The 18,555-nt window shown below is 42.9% G+C and overlaps 1 protein-coding gene across 1 annotated transcript in view; it reads left to right on the top strand.

The window, feature by feature from the left end:
- PIAS1 (protein inhibitor of activated STAT 1) overlaps positions 1 to 18,555 on the top strand; it is a 54,380-nt gene that overhangs the window by 29,224 nt on the left and 6,601 nt on the right. Inside the window, 6 exon segments of the mRNA XM_027714710.2 lie at positions 8,602 to 8,686; positions 9,422 to 9,469; positions 10,552 to 10,642; positions 11,144 to 11,278; positions 14,245 to 14,350; positions 15,760 to 15,833. Coding sequence (XP_027570511.2) covers positions 8,602 to 8,686; positions 9,422 to 9,469; positions 10,552 to 10,642; positions 11,144 to 11,278; positions 14,245 to 14,350; positions 15,760 to 15,833 — 539 coding nt within the window.

Below are 18,555 nucleotides of genomic sequence, written 5' to 3'. Positions count from 1 at the left end.
CTTGTTTCTGTGCTGGAGCTCAACTAGAATTACAGAGCACTTGGGTTTCTTTTTTTGGCCTCGGCTCGTATTTGCATACAGTGGGCCTCAGGTTCACCTATAGAGAATCTTTCCATAGGCAAGAGTCTTGTTTCTTTTAAGTCTGAGAGAGCTGTAACCAACTGTAACTCCTGTGCTGCAGAAAAAGGAGGATAATTTATGAGGCTCACTTCAGCTGGTTGCTCAACCTCCTCATGCAGAGAACTGAGATCACCAAAATTCCAGGACCTGACAGGATAGGGATGTTTTCAGACACCACTGCTCTGGTGTGAATGGATTTAGGAAGCCATTTGGCTTTCCCAGGATCATGGAATATGCTGGGTTGGAAGGGACCCATCAGGATGGTGGAGTCCAACTCCTTGCCCCACACAGGACACCCTGAAATCCCACCCTGTGCCTGGAGCGTTGTCCAAACACTCCTGGAGCTCTGGCATCCTTGACCCCTGCCCTGGGGAGCCTGGTCAGTGCCCAAGCACCCTCTGGGGGAAGAACCTTTTCCCGAGATCCAACCTAAACCTCCCCTCACTCAACTTCGTCCAAGATCAAATTAGGATATCTTTTTTGAGAATTGATAATTTGATAAGGAGTTGGACTCGATGAGCCTCGTGGGTCCCTCCCAGCTCAGGATATTCCACAATTCTCACGAAAGGAATTACCCCAAACCCCGTGGTTGACCCGAGGCATGTGATAATCCATTAATAACCAGGAAGGAGTGTAAGCCTGGAGTCCCTTCCCAGTGCTGGGGGACTGGAGGCCTCACAGTGCTGCTCACATCACACAGGGGAGGAAGCTCTGCTGTTGCCGTAGGTATTTTTAAAGATTTCCTCTTGCCCCTGAGATGTTGAGGTCCCTCAGGAGTTGCTGGAAATGCTGCTGGGACATGGAAGTCTTTTAGAGATCCTTTCACCTCCCCGGATGATAAAACCATATATAGGTTGTGCTAACCCTGGTGAAGAGCTTATTAGGGACTCTGTTGTCTAACAATGAACTTTAAACTGAATTTTTTGCCTTTTCTGTCAAGTTTATAGAACTTGCTACTTTCTTTTTGAGAGGAAAGCTCCTCTAAAAGCAGGATCCCCTGTGTAGGGACATGGCAGTGCTACCTTCTTAATGCTGCTGCTTTGGAGTGTTTAAGGATTGGTGCTCTTAGGAAGAAACTAAAATATTCAACCCTGAATGGCAGCATTTGAGTGCTGGGACATTTATTTAGGTATCTCAAGTGACTGAGTTTGAGTAAGGAGGATCCAGTGATGTTCCTTCCCTCTGGCACAATGTGCACTGGAGATGTGTGGGCTCAGGAGGGGGGAACTGGGGTGGGTGGGTGGGTGTTGATCCCACAGAGGTGGGTTGGGAGGGTGGGGAATTCTGGCACAGATTGGAATGAAATTGTCCCTCAGTCCTCACTGCAGGTCTTCAGAAATGCTCCAATACATGACTGACTGAAAAAATAATCAAACATAAATGTCAGTCCAATTGCACAGAGTTTCCAGCTGATCTGTTCTGTTTGTACAACATATCAGAGAGACTTATAAAATACATAATATTTATGGATTAATTGTAGCCCTTGGAGTATTTCCAGGCTATTTTCATATATATGTTTAGGCACTATTTCAAATAAGCTCCTTCACATCTCTTTACTCCCTGCCTCTCCCACCCCCGGTGTGACTCTGCCTGTTCCTCCTGAGGATTAACTGTGAGTTGGACAGAATCTAAAGATGATTTGAAGTGATAAATGCAGCAGCTGATAAATGCCCAGACCCTGGGTTCAGCTTCTCATCTGTTCCAAGGTGAAGAACGTGGCAGTGTCACTTCAGGGTGTTTGGGAGCGCAGTTGGGACCCGTGGAAGTGGGTCAAGGGCTCCTCAAAACTGCCAAGGCAAGAAGGGTCTGTGTGTTTACTAAAGTGCTTCCCCTCAGGTAGCTTTGAAGTGTTTTGAAATGTTAAGGTTATGCAGCATCTGTTGTGGTAAGTGCTGGAAATGGAGGGAAATGGCCAAGGTGAGACAGAACAGGAATGTGGGATCGCTCCTGGCGCTGGAGCGGCCGAGCTGCTGGAGGAGTTTGTGCCTTGTGCAGGACACGCTCTTGGGTGTTGGGGTGGGGGGTAGAGCCCTGCTTTGGCATGGCCTGACATGGCTCTGGTGATTAGTGAGAAGCTTTTCCAGCCTTGCAGGGGACGGGGTGGCTCCAAGCAGGGATCCAGGCTGATCCCGCGCTCTCCAAACGCCTTTAACGGCAGCAGGAAACGGAGGGAATGGTGGGTGGTGGTTTGCAAGGCTCTGCTGCTGCTTCCAGAAGATGACAGAGGTTGTGGTTAAAGGACAGGAAGTGTTGATGTGGAAACACTTGGTTACTACCCAGGAACTCCAGAAATTGGGGTGGGTTTAAAGGCCTGACGGTGCATCCCCAGATGCAGATCCCCCATCAAGGTGGGTCCTCTCAGTGTTTGTCTCCCACTTGGATCCTGCTGGAATAAAGTCATTCCAGCAGGGACACAGCGTTGGATCCCACCTCCAAAGAACAGCTGGAGGAATGAACCCTGGTCAGGAGGGATCCAGGAGGCTGCAGACAGAGGGCGGGATGAGGAGCTGTGGCTCTGGGGTGTTGGGTTACGGATTTCCTGCCTCCTGCTGCCATGGGACAGCATCCAAAGCCTGCCTGAATTTTACCATTTTCAAAGCTAAATGTTTTCTGTGCCTCAATCCAAACACAGGAATTTTGGTGTGGTTTGGAGGCAGCGATTAAATTTTCAGGAGCGATGTTTGGAAGAGGATTGAACCGAAGTGGATACAAAGAAAAAGCAAGATGCCTAAAAATGAGGTATTTTATGTATCCAGGGAAGACAAGCAAGAACTGGAGAATCATGGAATATGCTGAGTTGAAAGGGACCCACAAGGATTGTGCAGCCCAACTCCTGGCCCCAGCAATCCCACCCTGTCCCTGAGAGTGTTGTCCAAACACTTCTTGGGGCCATGACCACTTCCATGGGGAGCCTGTTCCAGTGCCCAAACACCGTCTGGATGAAGAACCTTTTCCTAATAATCCAACCTAAACCTCCCCTGGCACAGCTCCAGCTGTTCCCTCAGATCCTTGTGAGGAAGTTGTAGACAGATATTATACATATACACACACACACATATATATATAAAAATATTTATGTGTGGGGTTGACATCTACTACAATATTCACATTTCTGGTTAATATTATTAATGAAATTTAAATGTAACTAATCCAAACTCTGCAGTGTATTAAGTTAGTGAATAAGCAATTAGGCATCTCTTGTTTATCTTACAGCATGCAGCAAAAATTTGCTCTAGTCCTCACACTCTTACTTAACAGAACTATTTCTGCCTTCAGAAATAAACACCCTGCTATTGGAAATCATTGGGAATGGGCCAAGTGAGTGATAGCTCAGGTAATAATTGTGGTGTAAAGTGCAAGTTTAATTTTAGTCCAGGTCTCTCTCTCTATTAGGAGGTAAAATATTCTCTTTAGTATTTAATAAGCTGCCCTTGGTGATGATTTATGGGAAGATTAACCTTAGTTTATTGGTCAGCTGCTGTAGCATCAGGAAATGTCTCCACCTCAGCAGCGTGATATCAGAAGATTCATTAAAGATTTCAAGGTGGCTGTTCCTGAATGGGAATGGAGAGAGTGGCTTTTTCTCAAGACAGCAAGAGGTATTTTGCTGCAGAAAGATTGTGTGGCTATTTTTAGCCCTGGGTACTGGTGAGGTGGAACAGAATATTTTTAGAGCTGTAGAAAATGCAGCCACTCAAACTGGGTTCCTTTTTTCACTCTAGTGCTGGAGGGGTTTTCCAAAATAAAGAATAAAATTGGTAGGAAATGTCTTTTATGTACCATTATTACTTATATAAGTGATAGATAGATTATGTGTATATATGTATATATATTTATATATTTATATAGGATTTTAAGTGTTTTAGACCTGTGGATGATACTGCCACATATTAAAAAACATTAATTATATAAACTATATATATATTATATACATTAATTACATTATTAATTATACACTCTATATATTAACTGCATGGTAATTAAAATATATTAAAATAGTTTTCCCTCCGATTTTGAAAACTTTACTCACGTGAAATGTTTTAAGGAACTCCACAACCAGGAAGGCAGAATTGGGCCCCTCTCAGTTAATATCCACCAATCCCATATTCTCTTTGGATCGTGACCTGATGGAAAGCTTGGAATAATTCAGGGATTGGTAAAAGAAGAGCTTGGAAGAAAAAACTCTGTCATGTTTTTGCAGCATTTTAGGCATTTTTGACTGTGTTTTACTAATTATTGGGACCTGCAGAGGCAACAGAGCTGAGCCTGTGCTGGTTCTTAATGTCTGTACAAGTTTACAAGAAAACATGGATTTTCTTCATTGCCTTCCCTGGATTTAAGCTGGATGGATGAAGAAGTAGGAAATAACCCTCCCCTCCAAACCAGTGAGATCCCAGTAAGATGAGATGTGGATTTTGTACACTGAAACTGTTCTTGCTGACACTCATTTAATGCCATAATTCTGCTTGCAGAGCTTTGTGTTACACTCTCCAAACGTGCCCTTTCAGATTTCTGAATTATTCAGGGAATTTTTGAGCAGCAAGCTAAAGTGATGCTTGTGCTTCATGTATTTCTTTGAAATTACTGCACTTCTGTTCTTTAGATAGAAATTAAATTAATGAAAGTCCATTAGACGTCCCTCCTTCCTGAATTTGCAAAGGAGACATGGCCTGTAAACCTCTTAACTCATCCTCCAAGCTCTGTTCCCTTCAGAGACTGCTAAAGAAAAGGTTATAATATCTAATAATTCATAGTTATGGAAAAAAACCCAAACCCAACCCTCCAAAAAAACACTCCTGGCATCTTTCTTAAGAATGTCCGTGTTAATTCTGTTGTCCTGGCTTGATTTCAGCTTTATTGGATTATAAATTCTATTTTAATCCACTTGGTTTTCGATTGCAGAGCTATTTTTGCCTTTCTGTTGTTAAATAATAATAGTTGTTTGCAGGACATGGTTGTGTTTCTGGCCCTCAAAATGGTTTTCTCATATGAAACTATACATTTGCATAGTTCTGGTTTTAATCAGACCCCAGAACTTTGAAAGTAAAGGATGAGCTTGACTTGCCAGAGTCTGTTTGCTGTTCTGCTACACCAGATGAATTAATAGAAATCTGTCAGCAGCTTTTCTACACTTAAATTCCAGATTTCCAATGCCTCTTCCTTGAAAAATCTCAAGTCCTTGGACATAGAGGTGTTTCAGTCACTTGGAATTTTGTGTTTAATGGTCAAGCTGCTAAATGAGCTCAGTTTAATGTGGTTGGTTGAAATTTTCGTGCGTCATTTGCAGGGTAAAGCACATCTAGAAGGAGTAGATATGGGTCTAAAAAGAAGCTAAAGGAGAAGATTAGAGAAAACCACAAAGAAAAACCATATTTTATCTTCCTTTGAGATGCAGCTCCACGGTTGTGGTTCCACATCCAAGGGGCAGAGTTGTGTCCTGGTGGTGGTTGAAGGGCCTGACCGTGATGCTGTTGTAGTTTAGAGTGATGTAGTTCTTGTCTTGTTCTCTCTGTCAAGAGTTTTGCAATATTTTATTGGCTTTTGGAGCATCTTTGCCCAATTAACAAGTTTTTTCTGCCTCCTTGGCAATTTGACCCTGCTCCCGTAGGAATCCCGGGATTGCTGGTGCACAGAAACGTGTGGAGAACACGGAGTGGGGGTTAGTGCTGCTTTGAAGGAACATCCCAGCACTGGGACCACTGATCCAGCAGCTCATGGATTTTACTCCCAGTCAGTAAGACAAAGGCATGTCACAGAATCCCAGGATGGTTTGGTTGGAAGGGACTTAAAGCTCATCTTGTTCCAGCCACGGGCAGGGACACCTTCCACCAGCCCAGGTTGCTCCAAACCCTGTCCAACCTGGCCCTGGACACTTCCAGGGATCCAGGAGCAGCCACAGCTTCTCTGGGAAATTCATTCCAGCCCCCCCAGGGAAGAATTCCTTCCCAATATCCCGTCTAAACCCACCCTCTTTCAGCTCTAAGCCATTGTCCTCTCACTCCATGTCCCCACTTCAGCAGATGGTGCAGCATTAACTGCACCAAAACCACTGAAAATTAAAAAAAAAAAACCCAAACCACAGGAAGAAATGTTGGAGGCTTTTTTCCCTTAGGTTTTTGGTTCCAGCAGTGGCTATTTCCTCTCTTCCCATCGTGGTAGAACTTGGCTCACGAGGGCAGCTGAGACTGGGGAAGCTCCCGTGGCATCACTCAAAAATGTACTTTTAAATTTTCTCCCAATTGAGTGTAGAAATGCTTTAATTTGGCCAATGCAGGAGTTGGATATTAGGAAAAATTTCTTGACTGACTGTTTAAGTATTAAAATAAAGTTCTTCAGGGAAATGGTGGAGTCACCCCCCGTGGAAGTGTTCAAAAAACTAGTTATGGTTTAGTTGACAAGTTGGGATTTGGTTGAAGGTTGGACCTGATGATCCTGGAGGTCTTTTCCAACCTTAACGATTCTGGGAATACAGAAGTTGGAAACCCACTTCTCAAAATCACATATTGTTATAAAGGGAAAATAAGTCTTATATTAACGAGAGGAAACAGGATTGAATTTCGGGATCTTTGTCCCGTGATGGCAACTCTGTCATAGTTTTCCTGACCCAGTTCCTCCTGTTTCCCATATTCCCTGCTGGATTCCTTCATTTGAGGCTGCTGTAAAGCCCAAGAAAGCAAAAAGATGAGCAGGTGAAAGGGAAAAGGATCACTTGGGAAACTTGAGGTTGGAATTTTGGTGGCTGCTGTTTGACTTGTTGGATAATTAAGGTTTCAGTGAGTGTAGCATTAGTGAAATGTTCAGCAGCCTTTAATTAAAGGTGTTGGAGTTCACAGGAGAAGTTGACAAAAACCTTCCAAAACTTTTTCAATAAAGCCAAAATCGACAATTTGTGGGGTAAAGCAAATAATCCACGGGAGGCAAATAAACCAGGCAGATAAACCCATGGAACACTAGGAAATAATACCTGGAATTCCTTCAGTTCTGCAGTGCTTTGGCTTTGCTAATTCACCTTTTGTTGATGACAATATGTAATTCTGACTTTTCCATTGATAACTAAAAATAGGTGCAAAACTATATTGAAAACCAAATGTTCAAACAGCTTCTCATTGTTAATTGTGCACATTGTGTTTCTGTTTCCTGCAGACTCTCACATTTTGCTGCCATGGTTGGTGGAGAGGAAATGTATGGATATCAAAATATAGCAAGTTATAGAAATAATTTATGATTTTTAGAAGGTTTCCTGTTGCTGGTATTGTCCCAGAAGTTTGTTACCTGTTCCTGCCCATCCAGCTTTGGAGCAGCTGATCATAATATATAATTTATATTGATATATATAGTACATAAAATATATTCTATATAATTATTATTACCTATTACATAATGCAATGAGTGTGTAGATTGTAGGACTGTCATGCAAGAAAGACAGAAATGTAAATTTTAGGAGATTGCTGCTGTTAATATTTATACTCACTCCATGTCTTTGCTATTGTTGGTTCCAACCTACCACATGCTGCTTTGAACAGAGGATCTGGAGTCTCCCCCTGAAGTTTTCACTCATCTGTCACTCAGGGCTGAGTCAGGAAGTGCATTATAGTAAACCAAAAATTGATGCATTTATTGAGTGTTTAATGCACAATATATTTATTCATAGCCTTATAAAATTATTAAGAATAATGGAATTGAATGAAAAGCTGCTTTAACTTGCACTTCAATGTATGTGCTGATGAGAGTGTGGAACAGTTCTCTGGGGAGATGCTTCTTTCTTTTAATTTATTTTTTTAAAAAGCTGTTTTCATTACCAGTGTGTCATTCTCGGTGCCTGTAGCCCTGGGAAGGGATTTGTTTTAGATAAAAGAACTATTTTGGAGATATTTAACATGACTTTGATTTTCAGCAGGAGCATTAACTCTTGAGCAGTGTTTGTTTTGTTCTGGGACACTACGAAGGGCTTTAAAAGCAGATTTTATAGTTGCATGTCTCAGGAGTTCTTGGCATATTACATATCTTTTAGTGCATTTAACTCCATGAAATACCTTCCTGAAATGGGAGAAGTTGCATGTGTTATGCTTCAGTCCCTCTGTGAACTTTTACAGGCTAATCCATGATCTTGGGTGTTCAAGGACATAAAAAAGTGATGGACGAGAATTCCTAAGAATTCATTGGATATCAGAGAACATTTGCCATTCGGTTACTGATAAAAGTTTTAAGCTGATTCCCCTCAGCTTTGCTGTTATCTGCATCGCTCTTTTAATCTATATTTTCCTTTAACCACTTCTCGAATGTACATTTTATCTGCACGTAAAGTTTGTTCATCCTGTTTTTATTTACAGGAGGGTTGAAGCGGCGACTCGTTGGCTCCGGAGCTGTTTACAGGAGCAGATGTGGCTGTAAAAACGAGTGTATTTGTGGAGAGTTTAGTGACAAAGGATGTGAATGGATCCCTGTGCAGGTTTTTTGAAGTTGCTCTCTGTTCTCTTGCAGCCTCAGACAATAGTCAGCGGTTTCGAGAAACCTGCTTTGCGTTCGCTCTGACGCCGCAGCAAGTGCAGCAAATCAGCAGTTCCATGTGAGTGGCCTCCAGCAGTATTCCCATAAAAAAAAGGCATTAAAGCAGGAATTAGCATCCCACCCCTTTAGTTTTGAACTGTGAGGTGTGTGCAGTGCTCAGAGAAGGGGAGTTCTCCTCCCCTTTCCGTGTGAACTGATGGGGAGCAGAGGGGTGAGGAGGGGAGGATTAAACTCTCCCACTTTTGGGGTGTTTTGGGTGGGTTTCTCTTGTGTGCAAATTCAGAACTCTGCTTCCTGCAGCCCTTCCTTGCCACCAGCCAGATCCTTTCTCAAGTTCTGTTTATTCACTATAAAGACAGTATTTTATAATTTATTCACTATAAAGACAGTATTTTATAATTTATTCACTATAAAGATGGTATTTTATAATTTATTCACTATAAAGATGGTATTTTATACTTTATTCACTGTAATGATGGTATTTTATAGTGACCTATCAGAATTTTATTTACGGTGTACAAAAAAAAAAAGGGAGTGGCAGAGGTCAGATGAGAATGTAATTGATTTATTTACCTTGAAGAATAAAAACTGTGCCTTTTAATGTGTCCTGAGAGTGGTGGTTTGACTGACCAGAAGCAGCAAAGTGTGATATATATCATATATATATACACACCATATATACCAGAAAGGTATATATATTGAACTTAGGGCAAACTCTGGAGGAATCTGTATTGTAATATTGATGAATCTCTTGTGAAAAACAGTGTTTTAACCTGTGTTCTGTTATTTCCAGGGATATTTCTGGGACCAAATGTGACTTCACAGTACAGGTCCAGCTAAGGTAGGTGTGTTACTGCCTGTTCTCCGTGCTGCTGGTTTTCCAGCTGGATCAGCCATATGTTATCCAGCAGATCAGGGTGGAGAAGAGCCTCATCCTGGTTGATTTTCTTGTTAGTGGTTGTAGATTGTGTGAATCCTCCTTCCTGTAACTCCGCTGGCAGATTCCATGTGCCTGGGCCTTCAGAATTTCCAAGCAGGGAAGGGGGTTTTTCCTGGCAGAGCTGTCAGGCACAGAATTCCATGGCCATGGCAACCCAAGGGCTACTTCTCTTTAAGCAACACTTTGGGAATCACCAGGCTGGGTCTGAACCTGCTGGTTATTTTAGAGGTTTCCACAAGTTTATTATAAGTTGATGAAATCCTCTGTATCAGCAAGCTGGGTTGGCTCAGCGTGGAATTGGATGGACAAAGGGATGAGGAGGGAATGAGGGAAAAGGGGGACAGAGGCAGCTCCCCCTTTTTGGGAGCAGCTGCCTTGAGAAGCTGTACCCTGATGGGATGGGACAGGTCCCCTGAAAGGAATCCAGGGGAGCTGAGAGGCTCTTGGTCCTTTGCCTATTGTCCATTATCTTGGCCTGGGACAGGGAAGGGTGTGTCCTGTCTTGGATCCAGCAGCAAATAAACCTGTTTGAACTTCAGTAAATAAATTAAACTGCCTGAACTAAGAGATCTGCCCCAGGCCTCAGGGTTCCATGGCTGTGCCTCAGCAGCTGCCTGGAGGAAGGACAGTGGAAGAGCCTAACTTTTGTCCTTTGTGAAGCTCTGGACTTGTGTCAAGAGGTCTGGAGAAAAGGCAGAAAAGAAACTGGGATGAGCTGTCTTTTGTAGCAGGAACCTGCCTGTGGGAAGGAGTTAGTCAGTGGGAGGAACTCAGGGAGTCTGAGGAGGAACCTACAGCCATCTTGAACTGCTGTAATTTTGGGGGGCTTTCCTGCTCAGTGATGTGTCCAGCTAATTGGAGGACTGTGTTCAGCAAGACCTGTCGTGCTTTCGTTGCTCAGTGGAAAACAAATTCCTTCTAGGAAGAGATGTCACTTGAAGTCACTTGAAAAGTGAAAGATGATGGGAGCTCTTTGCTTTTAGGTTTTGTTTATCAGAAACCAGTTGTCCACAAGAAGATCACTTCCCACCCAATCTGTGTGTGAAAGTAAATGGGAAACCCTGCAGCCTTCCAGTAAGTAAGATGTTCTTTTGATACACGTTTTTGGGTAGCATCACTAGGAATTGTCTGGCAGCAATTAGCCTGAAAATTTATCCTAACCTTTGTTTTCACGTTCTGGAGTGTTTGAATGACTAGAAAAGATTAAGTACATTGTTTCTTAGGAGAAGATTAATTTCCAGAAGCCATGACAGTGTATTTTTGTGTTTGACAAACCCCAGTGACAGTCTCGGGGCAGCGCAGGGGGTTGGAGTGGGCAGTGTTGGCCAGGCAGGTTCAGTAGCACTGCTGAGAGGGGCCTTTTAATATTCCATGGGCAGGGATTTTGGATTTCTCTGTGAGGAGAAAGAGCTTCTAAAACACCTGATACTTTGTCTGATCCCTCTCTCTGTTTGAGTCAAAGCCTGGCTCGGGTGGGACGCAGCTCAGGCAGGGTTGTGGTGAGAAGAAGACAAAAGCAATGCTGAATTTTTTTTTGTTTTGTGTGTCTGAGAGATGAAATGCTTTGATTTCCAGGGCTACCTTCCACCAACCAAAAATGGTGTTGAACCAAAGCGCCCCAGCAGACCAATCAACATTACCTCACTCGTCAGGTTGTCCACGACGGTACCAAACACAATCGTTGTCTCCTGGACCGCGGAGATCGGGAGAGTAAGTGGCTGCTCAAACCTTGGCAGTTTGTGCTTTGAAAGATCTGAAAGATAAGCAGGTTTAATTGTGCAGAAAGCCCTTGGTGCAGTTGCACTGGACTGTTCCTTCTTTTGATGGAATTCCTTGATGGCAGGAGATAGGACGTGCTCCCTCAGATCAGTGCGCTCACGTTTTTGTGGTGTGAGCTCTCCCTCTTCACCCCCCACCCACCTTTGTGACTCACTGAGGGCTCAGATAACGAGATCAAGACATCCTATAAGATTTTTGTTTGTTGATTTGGCCAAACTTCAGACTTCAAGCTCTTCCTGACTTCAGGGGCTCGACAAACCTTATCTTGGCTTTGACTTGTACCCAGCACGTGACATTGAGGACAGAGTGGCCCTTTAGAGCTGTGAGTGTGGACACAAAGCATCACAGCTCAGCAGGGCCCAGCAGATTTCACTGGCCTTTTTACATTTCTCTTCTCACAACTGCCATTCTTACATTTCATATTTAAAAACTCACGGTTTTATCACTTTTTTTTTGTGTGTGTGTGTCTGTGGGGAGAACGTTACAATTGGTGTTGTAAAATTGCTGATGTTCCACTGGACTAATTAAATCTGGAACATGCTGCAAAAAGTGACTTCAGTAAATGAGTCCATGAATTAGTGAAGTGCTTTCAGTGCTGGCACCAAACCTGCTGGATGGGCATTCCAGGGGCAGCGTGTGCTGGTGCCACTGCAACCATCCTGTTATTAGAAGTGCCGAGAATTGTCCTGAGGTGAAACCTTGTCCAAGAATTTGTCAGTGTGCAAAGCCCAGGATTCCTGATCCAGCCTGGAAAAATGCTTACAGCCCAATCCTGCACAATGGGCAGCTCTAAAACACCACCAGGGCATTTCGGGATGGATTTCTTGTGGAGCACAAAACAATCTCCATCCAGATTGTGGAATAAATGATGGCTGGATGATCCTTCAGAAAACCTTTCTTTTCTCTCATGAGAGCTACAGGTACCAGAACTGGTTTGGTTCACACTGCAGAAGTGCCTCCATGCAAGGGGATGGATCCTGATATTGCTCTGAGTCTTGGGAAGATCAGGGAGGATTTAGGGAGGAGGAATGCCCTGCACTCCGAGTTAGTCTCCTGTGAACTAGTTGGTTCTCAGGCTTCACAGATATTTCAGTTATAAAGAACATATTGGGTAACTTCTCAGGAGCATTAGATGCCAGAAGTGCTCAAATCCAGGTGGGAGCAACCTGGTCCAGTGGGAGGTGTCCCTGCCCATGCAAGGGGGTGGAATGGGATGAGTTTTAAGGCTCCTTCCAACCCAACCCATCCTGTGATTCTGAGCCACAATCCCAAAGTGATTCTTTGAGAGTTAAATGTGAGGAATTATTTTATTTCTGGCTCTGCCCATATAATACAAAATTTGGATTCCCCTCTTCCCCTCCCCTCAAGAGTCACTCACATGTCCCAACTGGTGCTCTCTACCTTTCCTGGAGTCATCTCTAGGATTTTTCCACAATCTGTTTCAAGAGCCTTCTGCACCAGCTGCCTTGGGCGAGTTCCTGCCTTTGTAGATTCAAGCTGTCGGTAAATAATTTCACAACGTTAATTAGCATTTTTCTAACTTCTATACTAATTGAGGCATTAAACAAACAAGTTAAAGCAGTAGTGGTTTTTAACGATGTGAGAAGCAGTCATTGTAAGAATGAAATATTTAAAATGTGGTGTTTTGATGCCATTTCAATTTGAGTAATTTTGTGGTGAGATATATTACTGAAACCCTGCCTTTGCATGCTGGTGGCATCCTAAATAAAACCTAGTAGATGTCACAATTGTATGGATTTTTTTTGTTTGTTTAAGTAAAAACACATGTGGCAGTTGCTGGGGGGAAGCCTTTCATTTTTCAATTTAAATTGTATGAATGCAGCTACAGGTTTAGGCAATAATGTTTATATCAAAATAATTGATGTGCCCTAATGTGAGAACACGAGATTTGTCCTTTCCATTTTGGGGTGTTGCTGATGAATGCACAGTATAATCTCACATTTTTAGAAAGACATTTATAACCTGCTTTTTTAGAAGCTTGTAAGAAAAATCAGAGCTTCAGAAATGCCAGGCTGTGGTTTGAACTCGATGCCAGGAAGAGCTCGGCCCTCGAGGGAAGGGGGGCCTGGCAGAGTTGGAGTTCTGCATCCAACCTGCTTGGATCCCAATGTATTGGCAGAAAGGAGCATCCATGGCTTTTCCCTGGCATGGATAAGGAAAATTGGCAGGGTCAGCTCTGCTGAGGCTGGTGGGGAAGTGACCCGACCTCCTGGGAGGGGAAGGACAGGACATGGGAGCGGTGACTTCTTGGGCTGGTTCTCCAGAGCACGTCCTGAACTCCTTCACTGCCTTTCTGCTGTTCTGCTTCAGCAGTGAAGTTCTTGTTTCAGACACAGCTAAGTGCAGCAAAGTAAGGAAAGGATGAACAGTGCTTCCAGACTGAGTAGCAGATCCTGCAGGTGATGCATCTTTTTAGGTATTCCTTTGGAAGAGGCATCACTGCTCCCTTTCCTATTTTGAAAACAAAATAAGCTTTTACTAGAAAAAAACAAAAAGGAAAAGTTCTGATAATATTTGACCCGACAGCTTCCCTTAAATACATGGACACAGGGGCAGTACCTCACAGCATCCCTGTAAAATTAGATGCACTGACACGGGGTAACGTAAAATTACCCTGCTGAAAGGGTAAAACTTCCAGAAGTGTCCTAAATGCTGTTTTAATAGCTTGGTTTGCAGTTAAATGTGAGTAAAGCATGAAGTCACTTGTGTTGCATCCCAAACTCCAGCCCTGTGAACTTCCTGGAGCACGAGGGGTTTTCTCTGCTCTGAAAACTTTGCTGTCCCAAGCCTGTTAGGAACACAGAACAAGTGGTATAAAATACAAGCTGTCTTTTGATGAAAACAGTGTTTCCTGTGATGTTTTGCTGTGTTCCCAGAACTATTCCATGGCAGTGTACCTGGTGAAGCAGTTGTCCTCCACGGTGCTCCTGCAGAGGTTGCGAGCGAAGGGAATTCGGAACCCGGATCACTCCAGAGCCCTGAGTATGTCTGATGTTTAACAGGGAAAACAGCTCTTTAAAGGGAGATTTCAAACAGCACTGTGCTACCCGAGGTTTGGACTTCCTACAGTTCCCTGGGTTTTGGGAATCTGATAGTGGTGTTCTTTGTATTCAGTTCCAATTCAAAGACTCAGAGGCCTTTGTTTGGATTAGGAGCCAGTCCAGGAACCCTGTTGACACTGGGAAGGGAAAAATGCAAGAGAATCTCTTTCAGTTCAGCCATACTGGCTTTGTTTCTTCAGAATGGAACAACTGTATTTATACAGTTAGCTGGTAATTCAGCACCTCGGGCTGAACTAAATGCCTGACACTGAACCTGGGTGCTGAGGAGGAAAGGATTCATCAGCACAGTTTTTGTTCCTCTGGCACAGGGTTTGCAGGGAGCCTGGAGGGAGAATGTCCAGCACAATCCTCCTCCCAGCCCCCTCCAGACTGGAGTGGGAGATTTGCTGCCTTATTGTTTTCTCTGACAACAACGTGTTGGGCTAAGTTTGTGTAATAGAAACGAAAGCAAAAACTGCTGCGTGTTTGTTTTTCAGGGAGAGGGGGAAAATACCAACACCTGATCACTGTTCTTACTCTTTTATGCTCAGATAATGTGTTTTACACAGCACAAGAAAGAAATTAGTCCAGCAGTAAATGCTCCACAGTGCTGGGCATTACCTTGTGCTAATGCAGTTTGATTTAAAGGCACAGAAATCTAGAGAGTTTCCAGGTGGCTTCTACTCTGTGTGTACAAGGTGAGAATGAGTGTGTAGGGCCAGTTCAGAGCAGGAAAAAATGGGGCTGATTTGTTCATTTAATCAGTGACTGCTTATAAAACTTGTAAGTAAAAGCAGAGGATGGGGAGAGGTGAAAGACTCTAGAGATGAAAGGCTCTAATATTTTACTGCAGTTATTTAAAACTCAGATTTTTTTTCAGAGTGTTTCTGATTCCCTGTTTCTCCATTTGCTTTTCAGTTTTAAATCACAGGATCACTTGATGACTGTTTTGGGGGTTTACAGTGGTCCTTGTGAGTGTGAGAGTTGTTAACACATTCACTTCATGTGCTTGAAGTTAGAAGTGAAATCAATGTAGCTCATCTTGTGGGTGGATTTTAACTAATGGTCAAGTGCCAAGTTGCCTGTAAATGAGAAAAGCCATCTCTGTACAAGTACATTTTCTAGGGATCTTGGTTTAAGATGAGCTTTTCTGCTTTTCACTTTCTTAAATCCTGTTGTTTCTGGGCTTTCTAGAGAGTCAAGTCTGTTGGGGTGGGTCTGGAGCAACAGTCAGACTCTGGCTTCCAGTAGAAAGTTTAGCACATGGTTTCAGTCTTGTTTTATTTCTTTATCACCCAATTTATGTTTCAAATTAACATAAAATCAACCTTTTTTTCTTTCAAATAACAGTTAAAGAGAAGCTGACTGCTGATCCAGACAGTGAAATAGCAACAACAAGCTTAAGAGTGTCTCTTCTTTGCCCAGTAAGTCTTTTTTTTTTATTCCCTCCAAACTGATTCTGGTTAAAACGTGGCTGTTCTGGGATGTGTGTGTGGGAGAGGTTACCTTGTGTTTACCTGGTTTAACTTTGTGGGGATAGAAAATTATCTCTCACCGTGCATCAAAAGCCTGTGATACACCCCTGAGGAAACAGGGATTCCATTAGCTTGGAGACGTTATTCAAAATATAGGTAAGCTTACATTTAAATGTGTCTTTTAAATCTGGTTCAATCTGATCACCTGAGTGTGCAGATTTGATAAAACCACTCTCAGGGGTAAGGTGGGGAACCTGACTGTTAAAAGCAGCTCTTCAGTCAGTGCCTGCAGTCAAAGTGTTGAGCATCTGAAATCGATTTTATGTTCAATATTTTGAGGATTTGATAATCTTCAACTAAAAACAAAGCAGTTTCCTAGAGGTTGTTCAAACAAAATTTGTTTTATTCCAAATTTGAACTGGGAGAAACAGTTCCAAAGAAGGTGGAAGTGGCACAGACAACCTGTATCTTGACCTACTAAATGTTCTTTTACCAAGTAGATGCAGTGGGTTTATGTTGTCAGTGGTAAAATGCACAATATTAACATGATATGCACTTTTTTGGGACTTGTTTCAGGTGCAGTGCTTCAGAATACTTGCTCTGTGTATTGACTGACATAATATCTTTATTGCAGTATAACTTTTTAACCTCTTTCCAAGATTAAGGATACATCTGTTTCCTGGTCTGGCTCAATCTGCTCGAGCTGAACATGAAACTCTGTTTTAAAATCTAAACAAGAACAATCTAAACTGACTTTATTCTTGCAGAACTGGAGCTTATTTCTCCAGCTATTTAATATGTTCTTCAAGATAAACTTTTAGAGGCGTGAGTTCTGCTTCATAAAAAGCACAATTAACATCGTGGTTGCTTTTTATATGTGTGTTATGTTCTTATAAATCTTTAAATGGGGTATTGTCATGATCTTCGGTCTTCAGACTTTCTCCACATCAACACTAAGGAAGATAAGGAATCTATAAGGAAGGTAAAGTTAATCTGTAGGAAAGAGTTCTTGTAGAAATACAGATTTTTACTTCAGTTGTATTTGATTTGTCCAAGTGATGGTTTACAGATCATTCCGTGGGAGTTTTCTGACACATTTCTGTTTGTCCTCGTTGCCTCCAGTCTGATAAAAGCTCTTCTGCAGTGCTTTTTTCCTCTGAGTACAGTTCAGGTGGGTTGGGATTAGAGCAGGAATATCCCCTCCAATTTTCCCTTTAGGACTGCAGGTTTGGCAGAGCCTCAAGATGCCAAATTCTCTTTTGCTCTCTGAGTTCTACCAGGGGTAAAACAACAAAACAGCATCAGACAGTAGGATGTGACTCTCCAGAATTCCCACCTTTGCCAGAATTTCCTCTTTCAAACGCACTATATTTGTGAGAGATGTACAAACCAAAGAATATAGCAGATTATTCTGAGCATATTTGTCATTTTAATGCCTACAAAACAGTTACACTTGACTTTTTCCAGTGTGTTCCTTATTCAGTGCTGCCTGATTTTACTGCAGCTCTTGGAATAATCCATCCCAGGTTCTTTGGGCCAGAGATGGAACCTTTCAGCCTGTGAACAGAAAGGTTTTACCTCGGTTCAGACTGTCCTCAGGTCTGACCGTAATTTCATTTACAGCCTCCATATTTTTACTTGATAATTCATAAACATTTGGCTCAGGGAGGATTTTTTTGTCTTGGATTTTTTGTGGTTGTTTTCTCCAGCTTGAATGCTCTGAAAACACACCCTGAAAATGCTGATTTGGTCTCCAGGAGCAGAATGAGAAATGAAGGGACGACAAGAAGGGTCTTCCTTCAGCTCTGGGAGTGTGGGAGTGCTGCTCTCCCCTCTCCTGGCTGGGATTTCTATCCAATAAAATAACTGGGGGTGCTGGGTTTAGTCTCTCTAACCTTTATTTTGCCCTCAGAACAGCACAGAGGAGGAGCTTCCTGGGAATTTGTTTTGGATTGCTCCCGAGCTTTTTATAGCACAGAGGCCTCTGAGACCAGGGAGGGAAAACTGCCCTTAACTGCTGCCTGGATCCATCCAGGATACAGCAGCAAAGGGGCTGGACTGAGCCTGCATTTCAGGAAGACACTTGAATTCATGTTCTTTTTTTTTCCCTCTGGAAGTACAAATAAATAAATCCCAGGCTCTGCAGCCGGAGCAAATATTTAACTGAGCAGAAATTCCAAATGTAGCCTTTTACCGGGGGTTTTGGGGGGATTTGTTTACAAATCCTGAGCTCCTGCTTTGGGTGGGTTTTTTAGAATAGAACGGGTTTTAGATAGAAGGGATTTGTGTGCTTGGAAAAGGAATTAATGCAGCGTTTCTTTGGCTACCAGGAGGCAGGAATCAAACAGCCACAGTGCTGGGAATCACAGGCTTCCCAAAGTTGGGATGCAGCCCTCCTTTTAGGACCTTTTTGTTGTCAGTTCTGCCCCAGCTTGGCCAGCATGGCAGAGCTGATCCCGGGATTTAATGCCAAAAACGGGAAAGGAGCAGCAACTTGTTAACACTGAGTATGCTGAATTTTGGCTAAATTTAACTGCTCCTGAGAAATCAGAGGCTCAGGTTTTATACCAAAACCTGGGGAAAATGTTCCTGGTTTCAACCTGCTTTTTTCCCCCCAGGAGATGGGTATTTATGTCCTTCCTGCAGCACTTGTCTCTCACCTTCCTGATTT

This window comes from Pipra filicauda, unplaced genomic scaffold, assembly GCF_003945595.2.
Source record: "Pipra filicauda isolate LSUMZ 115617 unplaced genomic scaffold, ASM394559v2 scaffold70_size2993248_pilon, whole genome shotgun sequence".
In the NCBI taxonomy this organism is placed as follows: Eukaryota; Metazoa; Chordata; class Aves; order Passeriformes; family Pipridae; genus Pipra; species Pipra filicauda.
This window is presented reverse-complemented; position numbering and strand designations above follow the sequence as displayed.